Source organism: Myxine glutinosa, chromosome 3 (assembly GCF_964187855.1).
Source record: "Myxine glutinosa chromosome 3, kmMyxGlut1.1, whole genome shotgun sequence".
Taxonomy (NCBI): Eukaryota; Metazoa; Chordata; class Myxini; order Myxiniformes; family Myxinidae; genus Myxine; species Myxine glutinosa.
Window position 1 is genome coordinate 154,801,464 of NC_136263.1, and position 18,751 is coordinate 154,820,214.

Here is an 18,751-nt window from a genome sequence, read left to right on the forward strand (position 1 = left end):
GTCCCCCGAGGCGCCGAATCTCGTCGATGCGCCCGGGGCAACCCGCCGTGCGGACCTCCGAGCTACGAGGCATATGCGCGTGACGCACGGCGCGTGGAACGCGCGGCCCCGATCGGCGGGCGCGGCGCAGCGTGGGCGGCGGAGTGACGGCAGGTGATGCTGCTTCGAAGCCCGTACCGGCGTCCGGGAGGGAGGCGGCGTGGCGAGCGAGTCCGAGCGAGACGAGGCACGACCCCCGTTCGGCCGACGGCGCGACCATGCGCTGCCATGAAGAGCACGCAGAGAGGTGCTTTGGCTGCGAGTGACTGAACGCGCGACATGAGTCCGAAAGTAAGTAAAAAGCCGCAACCGCGTGGGGAGGAGGGGGGGAGTAAGGGAGGTATCACGGTCGTTTAACAGGGCGGGGTGGGTATCTCGGCGGACAGGTATAGAAGTCCCTGCTTTGCGAGAAAACGGCAGTTCGGCGAAGGACGACTTGTCAAAGCTCGAAAATAAGCAAACTTCAATGAAAGGAAGCAGCCTGGAGGTAATTTTAAACGTGGTCACACGTCGTGCCCCTTTGACTAATGCTCGGTTTGCGCCCTATCACCAGGTCTGCCTCCATGATCTACTTTCCGTTCGCTGTGACGGCCAGGTGGAGGGTCCGTCATCGAGTCCCACCGTTTTGACGCGCATAATGAGCCCGTCATCCGCATGGAGGCATCACCACCTCGACGTGATTATTATTATTACTTTTATCGTTATTATTAATATTATTATTATTAACATTAACTCTTTGCTTCTCTTCTGAATGCCTCGCGAGATGGTGGTGGTGGTGGTGTTGGTGGTAGCTTAGATCGCCGAGCCGTCTTGCGTCGCAATGAATCGCGCGGCAAATCAATCCAATTGTGGGGCGATTCAATCCAATTGCGGGGCGATTCAATCCAATTGTGGGGCGATTCAATCCAATTGTAGGGCGATTCTATCTACTTGTGGGGCGATTCTATCTAATCGCGGGGCGATTCAGTTCATTTGTGGGGCGATTCAATCCAATTGTGGGGCCATTCAATCCAATTGTGGGGTAATTCTATCCGCTTGCTGGGCAATTCTATCCAATTGCGGGGCGATTAAATCCAATTGCGGGGCGATTCTATCCAATTGCGGGGCGATTCAATCAAATTGCGGGGCGATTCAATCAAATTGCGGGGCGATTCAATCCAATTGCGGGGCGATTCAATCAAATTGCGGGGCGATTCTATCCACTTGCGGGGCGATTCAATCCAATTGCGGGGCGATTCTATACAATTGCGGGGCGATTCTATACAACTGCAGGCGATTCAATCCAATTGTGGGGCGATTCCATCCACTTGCCGGGCGATTCTATCCACTTGCGTGTCGATTCTATCCACTAGCGGGGCGATTCAAACCAATTGCGGGGCGATTCTATCCACTTGCGCGTCGATTCAATCCAATTGCGCGGCGATTCAATCCACTTGCAGGGCAATTCTATCCACTTTCGGGGCGATTCTATCCACTTGCGTGTCGCTTCAATCCAATTGCGTATCGATTCAGTCCAATTGCGGGGTGATTCAATCCAATTGCGTGTCAATTCAATCCAATTGCGGGGCGATTCAATCCAATTGCGTATCGATTCAATCCAATTGCGGGATGATTCTCAATCCAATTGCGTGTCAATTCAATCCAATTGCGTGTCAATTCAATCCAATTGCGGGGCGATTCCGAAACGCCTCGATCACGCACTTTTCACGCATATAATGCACTCCGCCCATAATCGTGTTTAAAATGCGTTTTTTAGTTATTATAAGCACGGGTTCGACTTAATTGCAAAGTTAATTTGCCGCCAGAACGGTTAATGGCGTGCATTGCGTATCATGTGTCTCAAGGAGATCAGGGCTGCCCGATTCATTATTGCACAGGTAACCGATTGTGTGACGTCGACGAACAGGTGCACACATAGGTGGACATTGGTGCGCGGCGCTGCTTGCAATCGTTGCACTTGTTTTATGATGTACGAGGCGTGACGCAGAAGAATAACTTTCTTTTACAAGTCGTAATCAAAACCTTGGTGGAGCGGACACCCTTACTAGAGTAAATAATGCATCGAGCCCATTGAACCGGCAGGAGGCAACGAGTGACTGTGCAAGCAGCAATCAAACCAAAGAACGTTCCGCTCCACACAGGCTGGACAGACCATGTTAATACCAAGGCATCGCCATTCTGATCAGGTCTGTAAGAGGCGCCCAGCGTGCAGGACCTTGGGTAGAACTGGACCATCGTGCGCAACAGGTCATGATATATCTTTGTGCATCCTAGTTTGAAACTTAAAAAAAAAAAAAAGCAATCTCGCTCTTTCTTTCTTAACTCCAGCTTTCTCTTGTATCTCTCTCATATCTATCTTTCTCTTATCTCTATTTCTCTTTCTCTCTCTCTCTCTCTCTCTCTCTCTCTCTCTCTCTCTCTCTCTCTCTCTCTCTCTCTCACTATCTCTCTATCTCTCTATCTCTCTATCTCTCTCATCTCTATCTTATCTCAACGTCACCCATATCTCTATCTCACCTTTATCTCTATCTCACCCTTATCTCTATCTCACCTTTATCTCTATCTCACCCTTATCTCTATCTCTCTATCTCTCTATCTCTCTATCTCTCTATCTCTCTATCTCTCTCATCTCTATCTTATCTCAACGTAACCCTTAGCTCTATCTCACCCTTATCTCTATCTCACCCTTATCTCTATGTCACCCTTATCTCTATCTCATCCTTATCTCTATCTCACCCTTATCTCTATCTCACCCTTATCTCTATCTCACCCTTATCTCTATCTCACCCTTATCTCTATCTCACCCTTATCTCTATCTCACCCTTATCTCTATCTCACCCTTATCTCTATCTCACCCTTATCTCTATCTCACCCTTATCTCTATCTCACCCTTATCTCTATCTCACCCTTATCTCTATCTCACCCTTATCTCTATCTCACCCTTATCTCTATCTCATACTTATCTGTATCTCACCCTTATCTCTATCTCACCCTTATCTCTATCTCACCCTTATCTCTATCTCACCCTTATCTCTATCTCATCCTTATCTGTATCTCACCCTTATCTCTATCTCACCCTTATCTCTATCTCACCCTTATCTCTATCTCATCCTTATCTGTATCTCACCCTTATCTCTATCTCATCCTTATCTCTATCTCACCCTTATCTCTATCTCATCCTTATCTCTATCTCACCCTTATCTCTATCTCACCCTTATCTCTATCGCATCCTTATCTGTATCTCACCCTTATCTCTATCTCACCCTTATCTCTATCTCATCCTTATCTGTATCTCACCCTTATCTCTATCTCATCCTTATCTGTATCTCACCCTTATCTCTATCTCACCCTTATCTCTATCTCACCCTTATCTCTATCTCATCCTTATCTGTATCTCACCCTTATCTCTATCTCACCCTTATCTCTATCTCACCCTTATCTCTATCTCATCCTTATCTGTATCTCACCCTTATCTCTATCTCACCCTTATCTCTATCTCACCCTTATCTCTATCTCATCCTTATCTGTATCTCACCCTTATCTCTATCTCATCCTTATCTGTATCTCACCCTTATCTGTATCTCACCCTTATCTCTATCTCTCCCTTATCTCAATCTCACCCTTATCTCTATCTCATCCTTATCTGTATCTCAACCTCATCTGTATCTCACCCTTATCTGTATCCCACCCTTATCTGTATCTCACCCTTATCTCTATCTCACCCTTATCTCCATCTCACCCTACTCTCCATCTCACCCTTATCTCTATCTCACCCTTATCTCTATTTCACCCTTATCTCTATCTCACCCTTATCTCTATCTCACCCTTATCTATATCTCACCCTTATCTCTATTTCACCCTTATCTCTATCTCACCCTTATCTCTATCTCACCCTTATCTCTATCTCACCCTTATCCCTATCTCATCCTTATCTGTATCTCACCCTTATCTCTATCTCACCCTTATCTGTATCTCACCCTTATCTGTATCTCATCCTTATCTGTATCTCACCCTTATCTGTATCTCACCCTTATCTGTATCTCACCCTTATCTCTATCTCACGCTTATCTCTGTCTCACCCTTATCTGTATCTCACCCTTATCTGTATCTCACCCTTATCTCTATCTCACCCTTATCTCTGTCTCACCCTTATCTCTTTCTCACCCTTATCTCTATCTCACCCTTATCTCTATCTCACCCTTATCTCTATCTCACCCTTATCTCCATCTCACCCTTATCTCTATCTCACCCTTATCTCCATCTCACCCTTATCTCTATCTCACCCTTATCTCTATCTCACCCTTATCTCTATCTCGCCCTTATCTATGTCTCACCCTTATCTCTATCTCGCCCTTATCTATGTCTCAGCCTTATCTCTATCTCACCCTTATCTCTGTCTCACCCTTATCTCCGTCTCACCCTTATCTCTATCTCACCCTTATCTCTATCTCGCCCTTATCTCTGTCTCACCCTTATCTCTATCTCACCCTTATCTCCATCTCACCCTTATCTCCATCTCACCCTTATCTCTATCTCTCCCTTATCTCTATCTCACCCTTATCTCTATCTCACCCTTATCTCTATCTCACCCTTATCTCTATCTCACCCTTAGCTCTATCTCACCCTTATCTCCATCTCACCCTTAGCTCTATCTCACCCTTATCTCCATCTCACCCTTATCTCTATCTCACCCTTATCTCTATCTCACCCTTATCTCCATCTCACCCTTATCTCCATCTCACCCGTATCTCCATCTCACCCTTATCTCCATCTCACCCTTATCTCCATCTCACCCTTATCTCTATCTCACCCTTATCTCTATCTCACCCTTATCTCCATCTCACCCTTATCTCCATCTCACCCCTATCTCCATCTCACCCTTATCTCCATCTAACCCTTATCTCCATCTCACCCTTATCTCTATATCACCCTTATCTCCATCTCACCCTTATCTCCATCTCACCCTTATCTCTATCTCACCCTTATCTCCATCTCACCCTTATCTCCATCTCACCCTTATCTCCATCTCACCCTTATCTCCATCTCACCCTTATCTCTATCTCACCCTTATCTCCATCTCACCCTTATCTCCATCTCACCCTTATCTCTATCTCACCCTTATCTCTATCTCACCCTTATCTCCATCTCACCCTTATCTCCATCTCACCCTTATCTCCATCTCACCCTTATCTCTATCTCACCCTTATCTCCATCTCACCCTTATCTCCATCTCACCCTTATCTCCATCTCACCCTTATCTCCATCTCACCCTTATCTCCATCTCACCCTTATCTCTATCTCACCCTTATCTCCATCTCACCCTTATCTCTATCTCACCCTTATCTCTATCTCACCCTTATCTCCATCTCACCCTTATCTCCATCTCACCCTTATCTCCATCTCACCCTTATCTCCATCTCACCCTTATCTCCATCTCACCCTTATCTCCATCTCACCCTTATCTCTATCTCACCCTTATCTCCATCTCACCCTTATCTCCATCTCACCCTTATCTCCATCTCACCCTTATCTCCATCTCACCCTTATCTCCATCTCACCCTTATCTCTATCTCACCCTTATCTCCATCTCACCCTTATCTCTATCTCACCCTTATCTCCATCTCACCCTTATCTCCATCTCACCCTTATCTCCATCTCACCCTTATCTCTATCTCACCCTTATCTCCATCTCACCCTTATCTCCATCTCACCCTTCTCTCCATCTCACCCTTATCTCTATCTCACCCTTATCTCTATCTCACCCTTATCTCCATCTCACCCTTATCTCCATCTCACCCTTATCTCTATCTCACCCTTATCTCTATCTCACCCTTATCTCCATCTCACACTTATCTCCATCTCACCCTTATCTCCATCTCACCCTTATCTCTATCTCACCCTTATCTCCATCTCACCCTTATCTCCATCTCACCCTTATCTCCATCTCACCCTTATCTCTATCTCACCCTTATCTCTATCTCACCCTTATCTCCATCTCACCCTTATCTCTATCTCACCCTTATCTCTATCTCACCCTTATCTCCATCTCACCCTTATCTCTATCTCTCCCTTATCTCTATCTCGCCCTTATCTCTGTCTCACCCTTATCTCTATCTCACCCTTATCTCTATCTCACCCTTATCTCTATCTCAACCTTATCTCTGTCTCAACCTTATCTCCATCTCACCCTTATCTCTATCTCACCCTTATCTCTATCTCACCGTTATCTCTATCTCACCCTTAGCTCGACTCACCCTTATCTCCATCTCACCCTTATCTCTATCTCACCCTTATCTCTATCTCACCCTTATCTCCATCTCACCCTTATCTCTATCTCACCCTTATCTCTATCTCACCCTTATCTCTATCTCACCCTTATCTGTATCTCACCCTCATCTGTATCTCACCCTTATCTGTATCTCACCCTTATCTGTATCTCACCCTTATCTCTATCTCACCCTTATCTCCATCTCACCCTTATCTCTATCTCACCCTTATCTCTATCTCACCCTTATCTCTATCTCACCCTTATCTCCATCTCACCCTACTCTCCATCTCACCCTTATCTCTATCTCACCCTTATCTCTATCTCACCCTTATCTCTATCTCACCCTTATCTCTATCTCACCCTTATCTATATCTCACCCTTATCTCGATCTCATCCTTATCTGTATCTCACCCTTATCTCTATCTCACCCTTATCTCTATCTCACCCTTATCTCTATCTCATCCTTATCTGTATCTCGCCCTTATCTCTATCTCACCCTTATCTCTATCTCACCCTTATCTCTATCTCATCCTTATCTGTATCTCACCCTTATCTCTATCTCACCCTTATCTCTATCTCACCCTTATCTATATCTCACCCTTATCTCGATCTCATCCTTATCTGTATCTCACCCTTATCTGTATCTCACGCTTATCTCTATCTCATCCTTATCTGTATCTCACCCTTATCTCTATCTCACCCTTATCTCTATCTCACCGTTATCTCTATCTCACCCTTAGCTCGATCTCACCCTTATCTCCATCTCACCCTTATCTCTATCTCACCCTTATCTCTATCTCACCCTTATCTCCATCTCACCCTTATCTCTATCTCACCCTTATCTGTATCTCACCCTTATCTGTATCTCACCCTTATCTCTATCTCACCCTTATCTCCATCTCACCCTTATCTCTATCTCACCCTTATCTCTATCTCACCCTTATCTCTATCTCACCCTTATCTCCATCTCACCCTTATCTCTATCTCACCCTTATCTCTATCTCACCCTTATCTCTATCTCACCCTACTCTCCATCTCACCCTTATCTCTATCTCACCCTTATCTCTATCTCACCCTTATCTCTATCTCACCCTTATCTCTATCTCACCCTTATCTATATCTCATCCTTATCTCGATCTCATCCTTATCTCTATCTCACCCTTATCTCTATCTCACCCTTATCTCTATCTCATCCTTATCTGTATCTCACCCTTATCTCTATCTCACCCTTATCTCTATCTCACCCTTATCTATATCTCACCCTTATCTCGATCTCATCCTTATCTGTATCTCACCCTTATCTGTATCTCACGCTTATCTCTATCTCATCCTTATCTGTATCTCACCCTTATCTCTATCTCACCCTTATCTCTATCTCACCCTTATCTGTATCTCACCCTTATCTGTATCTCACCCTTATCTCGATCTCATCCTTATCTGTATCTCACCCTTATCTATATCTCACCCTTATCTGTATCTCACCCTTATCTCTATCTCACCCTTATCTCTGTCTCACCCTTATCTCTATCTCATCCTTATCTGTATCTCACCCTTATCTCTTTCTCACCCTTATCTCTATCTCACCCTTATCTGTATCTCACCCTTATCTCCATCTCACCCTTATCTCTATCTCACCATTATCTCTATCTCACCCTTATCTCCATCTCACCCTTATCTCTATCTCACCCTTATCTCTATCTCACCCTTATCTCTATCTCACCCTTATCTCTATCTCACCCTTATCTCCATCCCACCCTTATCTCTATCTCACCATTATCTCTATCTCACCCTTATCTCCATCTCACCCTTATCTCTATCTCACCCTTATCTCTATCTCGCCCTTATCTATGTCTCACCCTTATCTCTATCTCACCCTTATCTCTGTCTCACCCTTATCTCCATCTCACCCTTATCTCCATCTCACACTTATCTCCATCTCACCCTTATCTCTATCTCACCCTTATCTATATCTCGCCCTTATCTCGGTCTCACCCTTATCTCTATCTCACCCTTATCTCTGTCTCACCCTTATCTCTATCTCACCCTTATCTCCATCTCACCCTTATCTCCATCTCACCCTTATCTCTATCTCACCCTTATCTCTATCTCACCCTTATCTCCATCTCACCCTTATCTCCATCTCACCCTTATCTCCATCTCACCCTTATCTCCATCTCACCCTTATCTCCATCTCACCCTTATCTCTATCTCACCCTTATCTCTATCTCACCCTTATCTCCATCTCACCCTTATCTCCATCTCACCCTTATCTCCATCTCACCCTTATCTCCATCTCACCCTTATCTCCATCTCACCCTTATCTCTATCTCACCCTTATCTCCATCTCACCCTTATCTCCATCTCACCCTTATCTCTATCTCACCCTTATCTCTATCTCACCCTTAGCTCTATCTCACCCTTATCTCCATCTCACCCTTATCTCTATCTCACCCTTATCTCTATCTCGCCCTTATCTCTGTCTCACCCTTATCTCTATCTCACCCTTATCTCTGTCTCGCCCTTATCTCTATCTCACCCTTATCTCTATCTCACCCTTATCTCTATCTCAACCTTATCTCTGTCTCACCCTTATCTCTATCTCACCCTTATCTCTGTCTAAACCTTATCTCTATCTCACCCTTATCTCTATCTCACCCTTATCTCTATCTCAACCTTCCTTATCTCTGTCTCACCCTTATCTCTATCTCACCCTTATCTCTATCTCAACCTTATCTCTGTCTCACCCTTATCTCTATCTCACCCTTATCTCTATCTCAACCTTATCTCGATCTCACCCTTATCTCTATCTCACCCTTATCTCTATCTCACCCTTATCTCTATCTCAACCTTATCTCTATCTCAACCTTATCTCTATCTCACACTTATCTCTATCTCACCCTTATCTCTATCTCTCTCGTTTGTCAACCTCACCCTTATCTCTAACTCTTCCTTATCTCGATCGCACCCTTATCTCTGTCTCACCCTTATCTCTATCTTTCCCTTATCTCTATCTATCTCACCCTTATCACTATCTCTCTCTCTCTCTCTCTTGTCACTATCTCTGTCTCTCTCTTATCTCTCGCTCACCCTTATCACTATCTCTCTCTCTTGTCACTCTCTCTGTCTCTCTCTTATCTCTATCTCTCCCTTATCACAATTTCTTATCTCTCTTGCATCTCTATCTCTCCCTCATCCACTACCTCCTATCTCTCTCTCTCTTAGTCATATTTGTCTCCCTTATCTGAAACGCCCTCTTATCTTTAACTCTCATTTCCCTTTATATTTTCTATCTATCTCTCGTTTATAGCCATTTCTTATCTCTATCTCATCCTTATCTCTTATCTCATCTCTCCCTGTTATCTCTATCACATCCTTATCTCTTATCTCATATCTCCCTGTTATCTCTATCTCATCCTATCACTATCTCCCATCTCTCCCTGTTATCTCTATCTCTCCCTTAAGTCTACTACTTATCTCTATTTTACTCATCTCTCTCTTATCTCTCTCTCATCTATCTCATCTCTCTCATATATCTTCTTTCTCTCTCTAGGTAAGCAGTGAATGAATGTTTTGGGGTCACAGACCTCCAGTCTAATGCCAACCCATCACATCACCACCCCTCAGCTGGATATTGGACACAAGCGCTCGTTTTGTGTTTCAGGCGAAAGGAACGCTCTGTGTGACGCTTCTCCTAGCCCTCGCGAGCCACAGAGGAGCGACCGAGACTTCATCACCCGAGCCTCTCATTGGAGTTGCCGGGAGCCTCCCGTTCCCACGCGTCACCACGACGCAAATTAGACACATGTTGGAGAGACTGCAGCTGAGCCGCCTGGCGGTGCGTGCCGGTGGCGCGTTGCCTCGGAGCGACACCGCGCCTTGGAGCGACATTGAATCCCGCGGCCCGCAAGAAGAAACTCCTCCACTTTACAGCGAGAAGACGTCTGGGTTCGAAGCCCTAGACTCAGAGAATGCGAGTCGGGCCAAGCGTCACTCGAGGTCGCACCCTTGGCACCATGGCGAATACGCGGCGTGCGACAGCGAGAGCCGATGGATCACGGATCTGCGCTCCGCCTTCGACCTGCACGGGCGGCGAGTCGAAGTGCTCGGCGAGCTGCGCCGCACGCCCAACGCTCGTCCTGTGCGACAGTACTTCTATGAGACGCGCTGCCGTGCGGACGGCCCGTGCCGTGGGGTCGACGAGCGCCGCTGGAGTTCGCAGTGCCAGACGAGTCAGTCGATCGTGCGCGCCATGACACGGGACGGTCGCGGCCTCGTCGGCTGGCGCTGGATCCGCATCGATTCGGCGTGCGTGTGCACGCTCCGTCGACGCTTACCTTTTGGCCCCCCTTAACTAATGCGGCGTGTTTCCACCACCCTCCTCTTCCATTCGACCCCACGTGTCCTTCTCTCCCCATGATTGTGCTGTCTGGTGCTATAGTCCTCGATCGCGTCCGAAACTCGGCGTTTGGTGTCGCGCGCTTTCCGTGGCGGGCGCGTGGCGGGCCCAGCACTCGACCCGCAGCACCGTGCGCGCTCCCACGGGTCTTCATGTTCTACCGCCGAGGTTTTCTCATGCAGCATCTCTATAAAGATCGGTGTGCGGAATGAAAAGTGTCTATCATGCCTTGTTCCGCTTGCGCGACGTCGTCTTTTTTGAGTGTCCGAGGGAATATTTGTGGAACAGGTGCGGTTGGGATCGGTCGATATCTCTGGAATAGGTGAGCCCGCGTCGGGCCAGTGATTAAAAATTTGAAGCTGGATTTACTGTCGCTGGTGTATCAAGTGAAGTGATTATATTTTATTCCTGCACTGCAATAAATAAAAGTGTTTTATCACACGCCAATTACGGTTCGGAGATGATGGGTGTCCTGCAGGCCACGCTCCTTTGATAAATGGACGACCATGTTGAAACTCGCACCGCGTGCTTCGTGATGAGAAAGCACTGCTGTGTGTCCAATAGGTCAGAGGCAAGTTCAATGGAAGATGAGAACAACGTGGTCGCGGAAAATAAAGAAAAAAACGTCTTGTCCATTATAGACGATGGCGGGTCACAATGTCCTTGCCAGCTCAAACCTGCCATACCCCCTTCCCTACTCCCTCACCTGCCCTACTCTCCCCCACCCCAAATATAGACTGTCAGATGACACGAGAGGTCTGATAACATGTCCCACTTCTCTTCTCCACTCTATCCGATTGGCGTTCCTTGCACGACCTGATACATTGACAGACCTGGATTGGAGGTCTGCCAAAATAGCCAACCTTTGAGCTGTCTAGCCTTGGTTTGAATTTCGACACAGCCAAGTTCCAAATTGCGGCTGCAACCTACAGGGGGGCACTGAATGAGCGGCACAACCCCTCTTTCCCTTCCTCTCCCCACACGACACACACATCCCAATCAAATGATGTTACTCACAGTCACAGCCATGTGCTGCATACAAAACAAGAAATAGCAATCAGAGATTGCAAACCCTCGCCAGGATGTATTTTCAGTGTTTTTTTTGGCTTTTGTAGTAAAACAAATATGGCGGCCAAACCACGTGTCCGATGACGTCATCATTTTTTTTCTAAACTAATTTATTCCTAGATTATGCTCAATAAATTTCATCTTGGTCGGATGAAGTTTTGTACTTGTCGAATTATGACGTCATAATGGAGGCACCTATGTTATCATCATTAACATATTTTATTCCCCATGCAGAGTTCTTTTACAATGAGCCATGTCTCAATTTTTTGTATTCAGCGCATTTGGAGATATAGAGGTGCAAAGTTTTTCGATTTTTCCAAGATGGCGGCCGAACCACGTGACCTATGACGTCATAATTATCATAAAAATTATACAGGTCGAGTTGCACCTATGGTGAAAATTTCCTGTCAATCGGACCAACGGTTGCAGAGAAATCATATTTTGCGGACAAACAAACAAACAAATAGACAGACAGACAAACAGACTGAAATGCAATACCCTCTCCTCAGGCGAGGGTAATAACTAGAATAAATAATTATATAGAATTAAAGAAGAGGAAGAGGCTGAATTTAATGCAGAATACCATTTGGGGCCAAATGTTTGTTAACGTTAGTTCGGGTGGGTGTGACGCTTGCTGGAGCTTTGTCAATGTTCAGGGGATTCAAGGTGAATATGGTTTGAATTTTTTTTGAGGAAAGCTGATCCATACCATTCGAGACATTTAAGCTGAAAGATTTCCTGAATTTTTAATTGGTGTCACCCATAGCTAGTGACAATTGTGCGATGAGAATGTTGGATGTGTGTACGTGGACTGCTCAAGTTGCTCTTGGAAGGAGATCCTCACAATAACTTCTGCCAAAGACTATTTCCTTGGAAATCACTTTTGCATTAAAAAAAAAACAGTTGACATTTCTTGATAGGATGATATATTAAGGTGTCGATCACAGGTGGGCTAAAAGGAAGATGGCCACATTTTAACTGTGACGTCACAAAGTTCACTTATTACAGACGGCTGAGTATGCTGTAAATACATCTCAATATACCAATGTCAGATACCGGTGGCATGACGTGGGATAGACAGATCACAAAGGGAGGCTGTTAGGGAACATTGCCAAGGTGAATGATATTGGGGATGAAGACAAACTCACAACTTGTATTCAATTATGAGCTCACGGCGAACAATGCGAACACTAATTGAACAAATAACAAGTACAACAAAAAAAACTTCTGAAAGTCCCAAAATATCTGGCGGTCAAAGGACTTTTCATTACGAAGTTAGAGCTTGGCGCCTTTTTCAGGTGTTTTACACAAATAGCATCGGACGGAAGGCCCGTCCTCTGCCTTCGTGGGTGGGGATGCCGCAGCAGATTTGTGGGCGTCTGCGGCTCCTTTTCGAATCGGAGGATCCGGTGAATGACGTCAATGGAAATGGAAGGCAGCGTGTACGTAACGATTGCACCTCTTCAACGTTGCGCGCTGCGCTGCCCCGGCTGTTCGAGCTAGCTGCGCCCTCTGGAGGAAGATCGAGCTCTCACGCTCGTCAATGTTTTCCTCCGACACTTATTCAAGCTGCATGAAGGGCTCATGATAATCAATATACTGCAACTGCATCACAAGGGTTGTTTTTGCTCGATTAAGTAAAGAAGATGAGAGTTTGTACATTTGGTAGGGGTCTTTCATGAGGGGAGTGGTTACCTTACCTCCGTCACTGAACGTGGATGGAGGAAAAGTTTTCACACCTGTCTGTCTGTTTGTGAACAGGACATCTCAAAACGTTGTGCACAGATTCGGACGAAATTTAGAGGAGAGGCTGGGTATGTGACAAGGACGAAATGATTAGATTTTGGTGAATATCCGAATCCGGATCTGGATCAGAGAATTTTAAAGTGAATCTTCACCATTGAAAGATAGGGCCAAAATTGATATATATTGTCGCGTTCCTGGCGATTAAAATCTTTCCAAGGAACGGATAGCCGAACAAGCTGTTACTCCAAGGCATTCACCAAATGAATGTCACGTTCCTGGCGATTAAAATCTTTCCAAGGAACAGATAGCCGAACAAGCTGTTACTCCAAGGCATTCACCAAATGAATGTCACGTTCCTGGCGATTAAAATCTTTCCAAGGAACGGATAGCCGAACAAGCTGTTACTCCAAGGCAATCATCAAATGTGGCAGAGTTAAAACACACGGGGAGGGCAAGGGGAGAAGGATGAGGAGGATGCTGAAGAGCGCTTACCTGCATGGATCCCATCGGCAGTCCTCAAACCAGCAATAAATAAACTCAAACAAAGACGGCTTTAAAATGTACAAAAAAACAAGCATTCTGAGTATTGCGCTGCAATACATGTCCCCTACCGGCAGTCTGTCGTCCGTAAAACACAATTGGGGAAATTACAGTTGGGGAAATTACCAAGGGCTATTTATCCACAGGTTCTGAATCGTTCCCAATCGCTAATTACCTCAGGACGGGCTCACCTGTGATTCGCACTCGTGACTTCGATTTATACATCTTGCAGACAGGTCAGCAGAAGCACGTGAAAATAAGTTGTTGATAAAGAACCTTCTGAGTCGCTAAATATCAGTAATTTATTATATTTTCTGGTTCACGAGCAATGATCGATGTGTATATATATATGTTGCTCGGCTTGGCTCCGCCCCTCCGGAAAGCGCGCGCTGTGTCGCGCTGTTGATGTTCGCAGACGAGGCTGAGGGCGCGCGGTGCGGCTTGAGGAGAACTCGAGAATAAACAAGAGATATCCATTTTTAAAAAATATTTTCGTTTAATTAACAATATCTGCCAAACCACGCGCCCTATCGCAAATTCCAAAAGGACATTTTAGTAGATTGGCATGCTGAACAGATATGTGAAGTTTCCCCTTGATTGGATAAAAAATGAGGGAGGAGCTCGGTTTTAAAGGTTCATGCTTAAGAACGTCATGACTCTGAAACCATGTGATGCATGACGTCATGCTAGCTGACGTTTTTGTTCGACATGGGTATGCGAGTTTGCCCGCATAGTTTGGCCTCGATCTGTTCAGCTGTTGCAGAGAAAAAGGGGTTTCCATGTTTTCACGAAAAACAATATGGCCGCCGAACCACGTGACCTGTGACGTCATAATTACCATTAAAATATTCTACAGACCGAGTCCCCCCTACGGTGAAAATCTGATCTCAATCGGTCCTATTATTGCAGAGAAAATCTTTTTTAAAGGAAATTTAAAACTTAAAATGGCACTGAGTTAAGGATCATTAGAATTATCAGAATTACCAAAGTTCAAAGTGCCATAACTTTGTCAAAAATGATCGAAACGTCGTGAAGTTCGAACTTGATCTGTAACTTATCATGAGGAAACCATCCACCAAGTTTGAAATCATTAGCATTAAGCGTTTAGAAAAGAAGTCCGGAAAACTGTTCTTTGCGTGACGGACTGACGGACTGACGGACTCACAGACTGACGGACGGAGGGAGGGCGTGCAAACCTATAGTCTCCGCCGGTGTACCCCGGTAGGGGACTAATAACAAAATGATTTATTAAAAGAAAATACCGATAACAAGAAAAGCGCGATGGTACAACTAAATTCCTATGGGATCCTCCACAGCAGACTTAAACACGGACAGAGGGGAATGTAAAAAGACCTGAAAAATAATGGTGTAATTTAATCGTGAGGACTTAATTCGGATCGGTGTCTCGTCAGTAATGTCAGGCCCAGAGTGCGCAGGCCCGACGCCACTTCTGCATTGGCAGGAAGAAGGCCTCGATGCACCCTGGTTCACTAGGCCTAGATGATGGCCTCCCGTATGAGGCGAACGAGCAGGCGTGCAGCCCACTGCCCAGCCATGCACGTCCTCACGAATTTGGCACGGAAACCGCGGCTTTTCGTTCTTGGCGCTCTGCCTCTTTACGACCACCAGCAAGGTCCCGGAACACGGCCGCTGCGATGAAGCGCAATGAAGAGAGAAATGTCAGCGCACAGCCGTCTCCCACCAAAGTCCGGAACCAAGCGGGCCAAAAGTCAGTCAGCTCGTTCTTTTCTCGGCCAACCTCTCACGGAATCGGTGCTTCTCCTCCAATCCCTGCAGGCCAACACCACAGACTCAGCTCTCCACCACTCAACACGCAGTCCGCCTTCATGACACAGTCCGGATATATATATATATATATATATATATATATATATATATATATATATATATATATATATATATATATATGTATGTATATATATATATATATATATACATAATTATATATATATATGTATGTATGTATGTATATATGTGTGTGTATATATATATATATATATATATATATATATATATATATATATATATACATATATATATACATATATATTTATATATATATATATATATATATATGTATATATATATATATATATATATATATATATATATATATATATATATATACATACATATATATATATATATATATATTGTTGCAGTTTTGAGTTTTGTACAGTCAGTATAATAAAGCTTAAAATTTCCCCCTCATAGTCACACAAGCAACATGTAGCCTCACGATAGTGTAGTTATCTATTCGTATTTGTGAGCTTAGTCCTTTTCCTATGTTAGTTCTGCGTTGAGTAGAGTCAGGAGAATAGGTCCTACTTCTACTGACTCTCCAGTCTCCCTAGCCTCATGCCCCTTTGCGCGAACGTTGGTTCATTTTGGGCGAATTAACACGAGGCAGGCCGAGGAGGGTCGGGGCGGAGCCGAATGAGGGGTGGCAGAGGAGCTGACGGTAAGCACGAGCCGCCAATCAGGGCTTAGAGGTTGTGGCGGCAGCACTGCGTCACAGGGCATGATTGGAAGGTGCGAGAGGGTTCAAGAAGGTTCGGGGCGTATCTATATAACCCATCACGCAAAGCCCCCAGGAGGACTGAGTGTCAGAGGACTAGCGCGGGAGGACTCGCTGATGAGAAAGGACTCGACTCCCAGCAGAGAAGGAGGACTGGCACGGGAGGGTTGGCTGATGATTGAGAGATACGCGGGTGAAGAAAGACGCGCATGAACTGGAATACGCGCTATTATAAAGTGACGCTCGGTTGAGCTGGAGGCCGAGCCGCGTACAGTGCATTAAGTCATGCAAGTGATAACGGCTGTGTAATCGCCAGCCGCGCTGAGAGACGCGCACTTTCGGTTATACCTCATCGGCTGCTTTTGTTTGGGAGACACGCTACGAGGTTCCTTCCACCGCCTGCTGCCATCTTCGCGGGACGTGCTGGGACCGTGTAGAGCCGGACGGGGCCGTTCCTGGATGACCACGTCGACGCGTTTGGCTGGAACATCAACCCATCTCCAATTCCCTGTGCGCGTGTGACGGGCCCGAGTCTGGGAGATAAGATAAGACTGTTTAAGTGCTGCTCTGTGTATCTGCGTCCCGATCATTGTACATACGTGTTGTATGGAAAATTCTTCCTTTTCCATTCGATCGTTCCTGTGATTTCCTCATTGACAAAGCATGGTACGAATAAAACCGCTCGAATCGGGTTCCACTACTAAGACTGCACGGACCACGTGGTACTCAATCCGCTCAGCGTACCCAAATCACACGTGGCTCGTGCGAGGCTTGCTTCCTCGCTTCCGTGGCGGTGCAGGGATTTAGGTACGAGCGAGACGTGGTCCCGAAACCCTACCTTGCGTTTTGCCCGGGAGAGGCGTTTCAAGTCTCTCGGTTCCTTCAAGCCCAGAAAGGACAAGGGGATTATTCCCCCCTTGGTAAGGGTAAGAAGGGCGGCGGAGAACTGTAACATTTGGTAGTCAGGAGTGGGGATTTGGAACCCTGGACGAAATTTTTGGACAAAATTTTGGACACCAAATTTACAAATTGGCCGTAACATTTGGTGTCCGGGAGTGGGACTTGGAACCCTAACCAAATTTTTTTGGACGAATTGGCCCCAAAATTACGAGCGACCGAAATTTAGTTTTTAAAATTCTAAATTCGTACCATGGCTAGTCAAGATGGTCGAATGCCGGTGGGGGTAGATGATGAGGAGGAATTAATGACCCAGGACCCACGGGAAGAATTGGTAGAAGAGGAGGAAACTGATGAGGGGGCGGTAGCTGGCGAAGAAAATGGCGGTGCTTCACACGTGGCGGCGAGAGCCGAGCCCGCGGCGCCAGGGAGTTCGGAACTGCACTTACTCCTAACTCAATTCATGGCATCAATAAAAAAGGAAGGGGAAAAAACAAGAAGGGAAATGAAGGACGAAATTGGGGACTAAATGATAACATGAATAAAATGAATGGGAAAACGGACATCCGAGGGGAGATAATAAAAGAAATGGGGGAGGACATTGGGTGCAGGTTGAGTGGGGAGGTCGCCTTGGTACGCGACGAGGTGACGCGATGTGAGGAACGCGTGGGGAGCGAGCTTGGGCAGAGCGCAGCTAAGTTGACCGGGAATATAGAAATCGCGACACGTGGTGTAAAAGAGCCGACGGCCGCCGAATTGGACAGAAAATTTTTATGCGCGCCGGCGGTCGTCGAGGAAATAGTTGAAATAGAAGAAACAATTGGGGCTGAAGAGACGGCAGAATCAGAAATTAAATCGAGGGAAGAAATGGAATTGCACACAAAGTTCATGTTCGCATCGTGATGTCGTGCTTGCTGACCCCAATGAAAGTTTGCAGGTGTTGCCGGAGAAGAAGGTCCCCAAGGTGAGTAGGGGTGTGTTTGGCATGAATAGGTTTTTGGCACGCTTGGGACATGGACGAAAACCGGGCAGTCGTGGAAGGTCCATTGTGCGGTGTACGAGGGCAACTGGCGCGCGTGTGAGAGAAAAGTGTGCACCGGAGCATGAGTGTGTGCGAGGAGAGTGTGTTACAGAGTGTGCGAATGAGTGCACACCCAAGAGTGGATAAAAAGAGTGTACGAGGATTGGGTGTGCAACAGGAGAGTGCACACCCATGGGTGTTACAGAGTGTGAGGGAGAATGCACACCGGACTGTGTG

The 18,751-nt window shown here is 45.9% G+C and overlaps 1 protein-coding gene across 1 annotated transcript; it reads left to right on the forward strand.

Moving 5' to 3' along the window:
- Nucleotides 1-206: 206 nt before the first annotated feature.
- On the forward strand, nucleotides 207-11,067 carry LOC137423942 (neurotrophin-3-like). Its single transcript, XM_068111467.2, has 2 exons — nucleotides 207-330; nucleotides 9,969-11,067. The coding sequence occupies exons 1-2, from the start codon at nucleotides 319-321 to the stop codon at nucleotides 10,656-10,658; spliced, it is 702 nt and encodes a 233-aa protein (XP_067967568.1). The 5' UTR covers nucleotides 207-318; the 3' UTR covers nucleotides 10,659-11,067.
- Nucleotides 11,068-18,751: the final 7,684 nt, after the last annotated feature.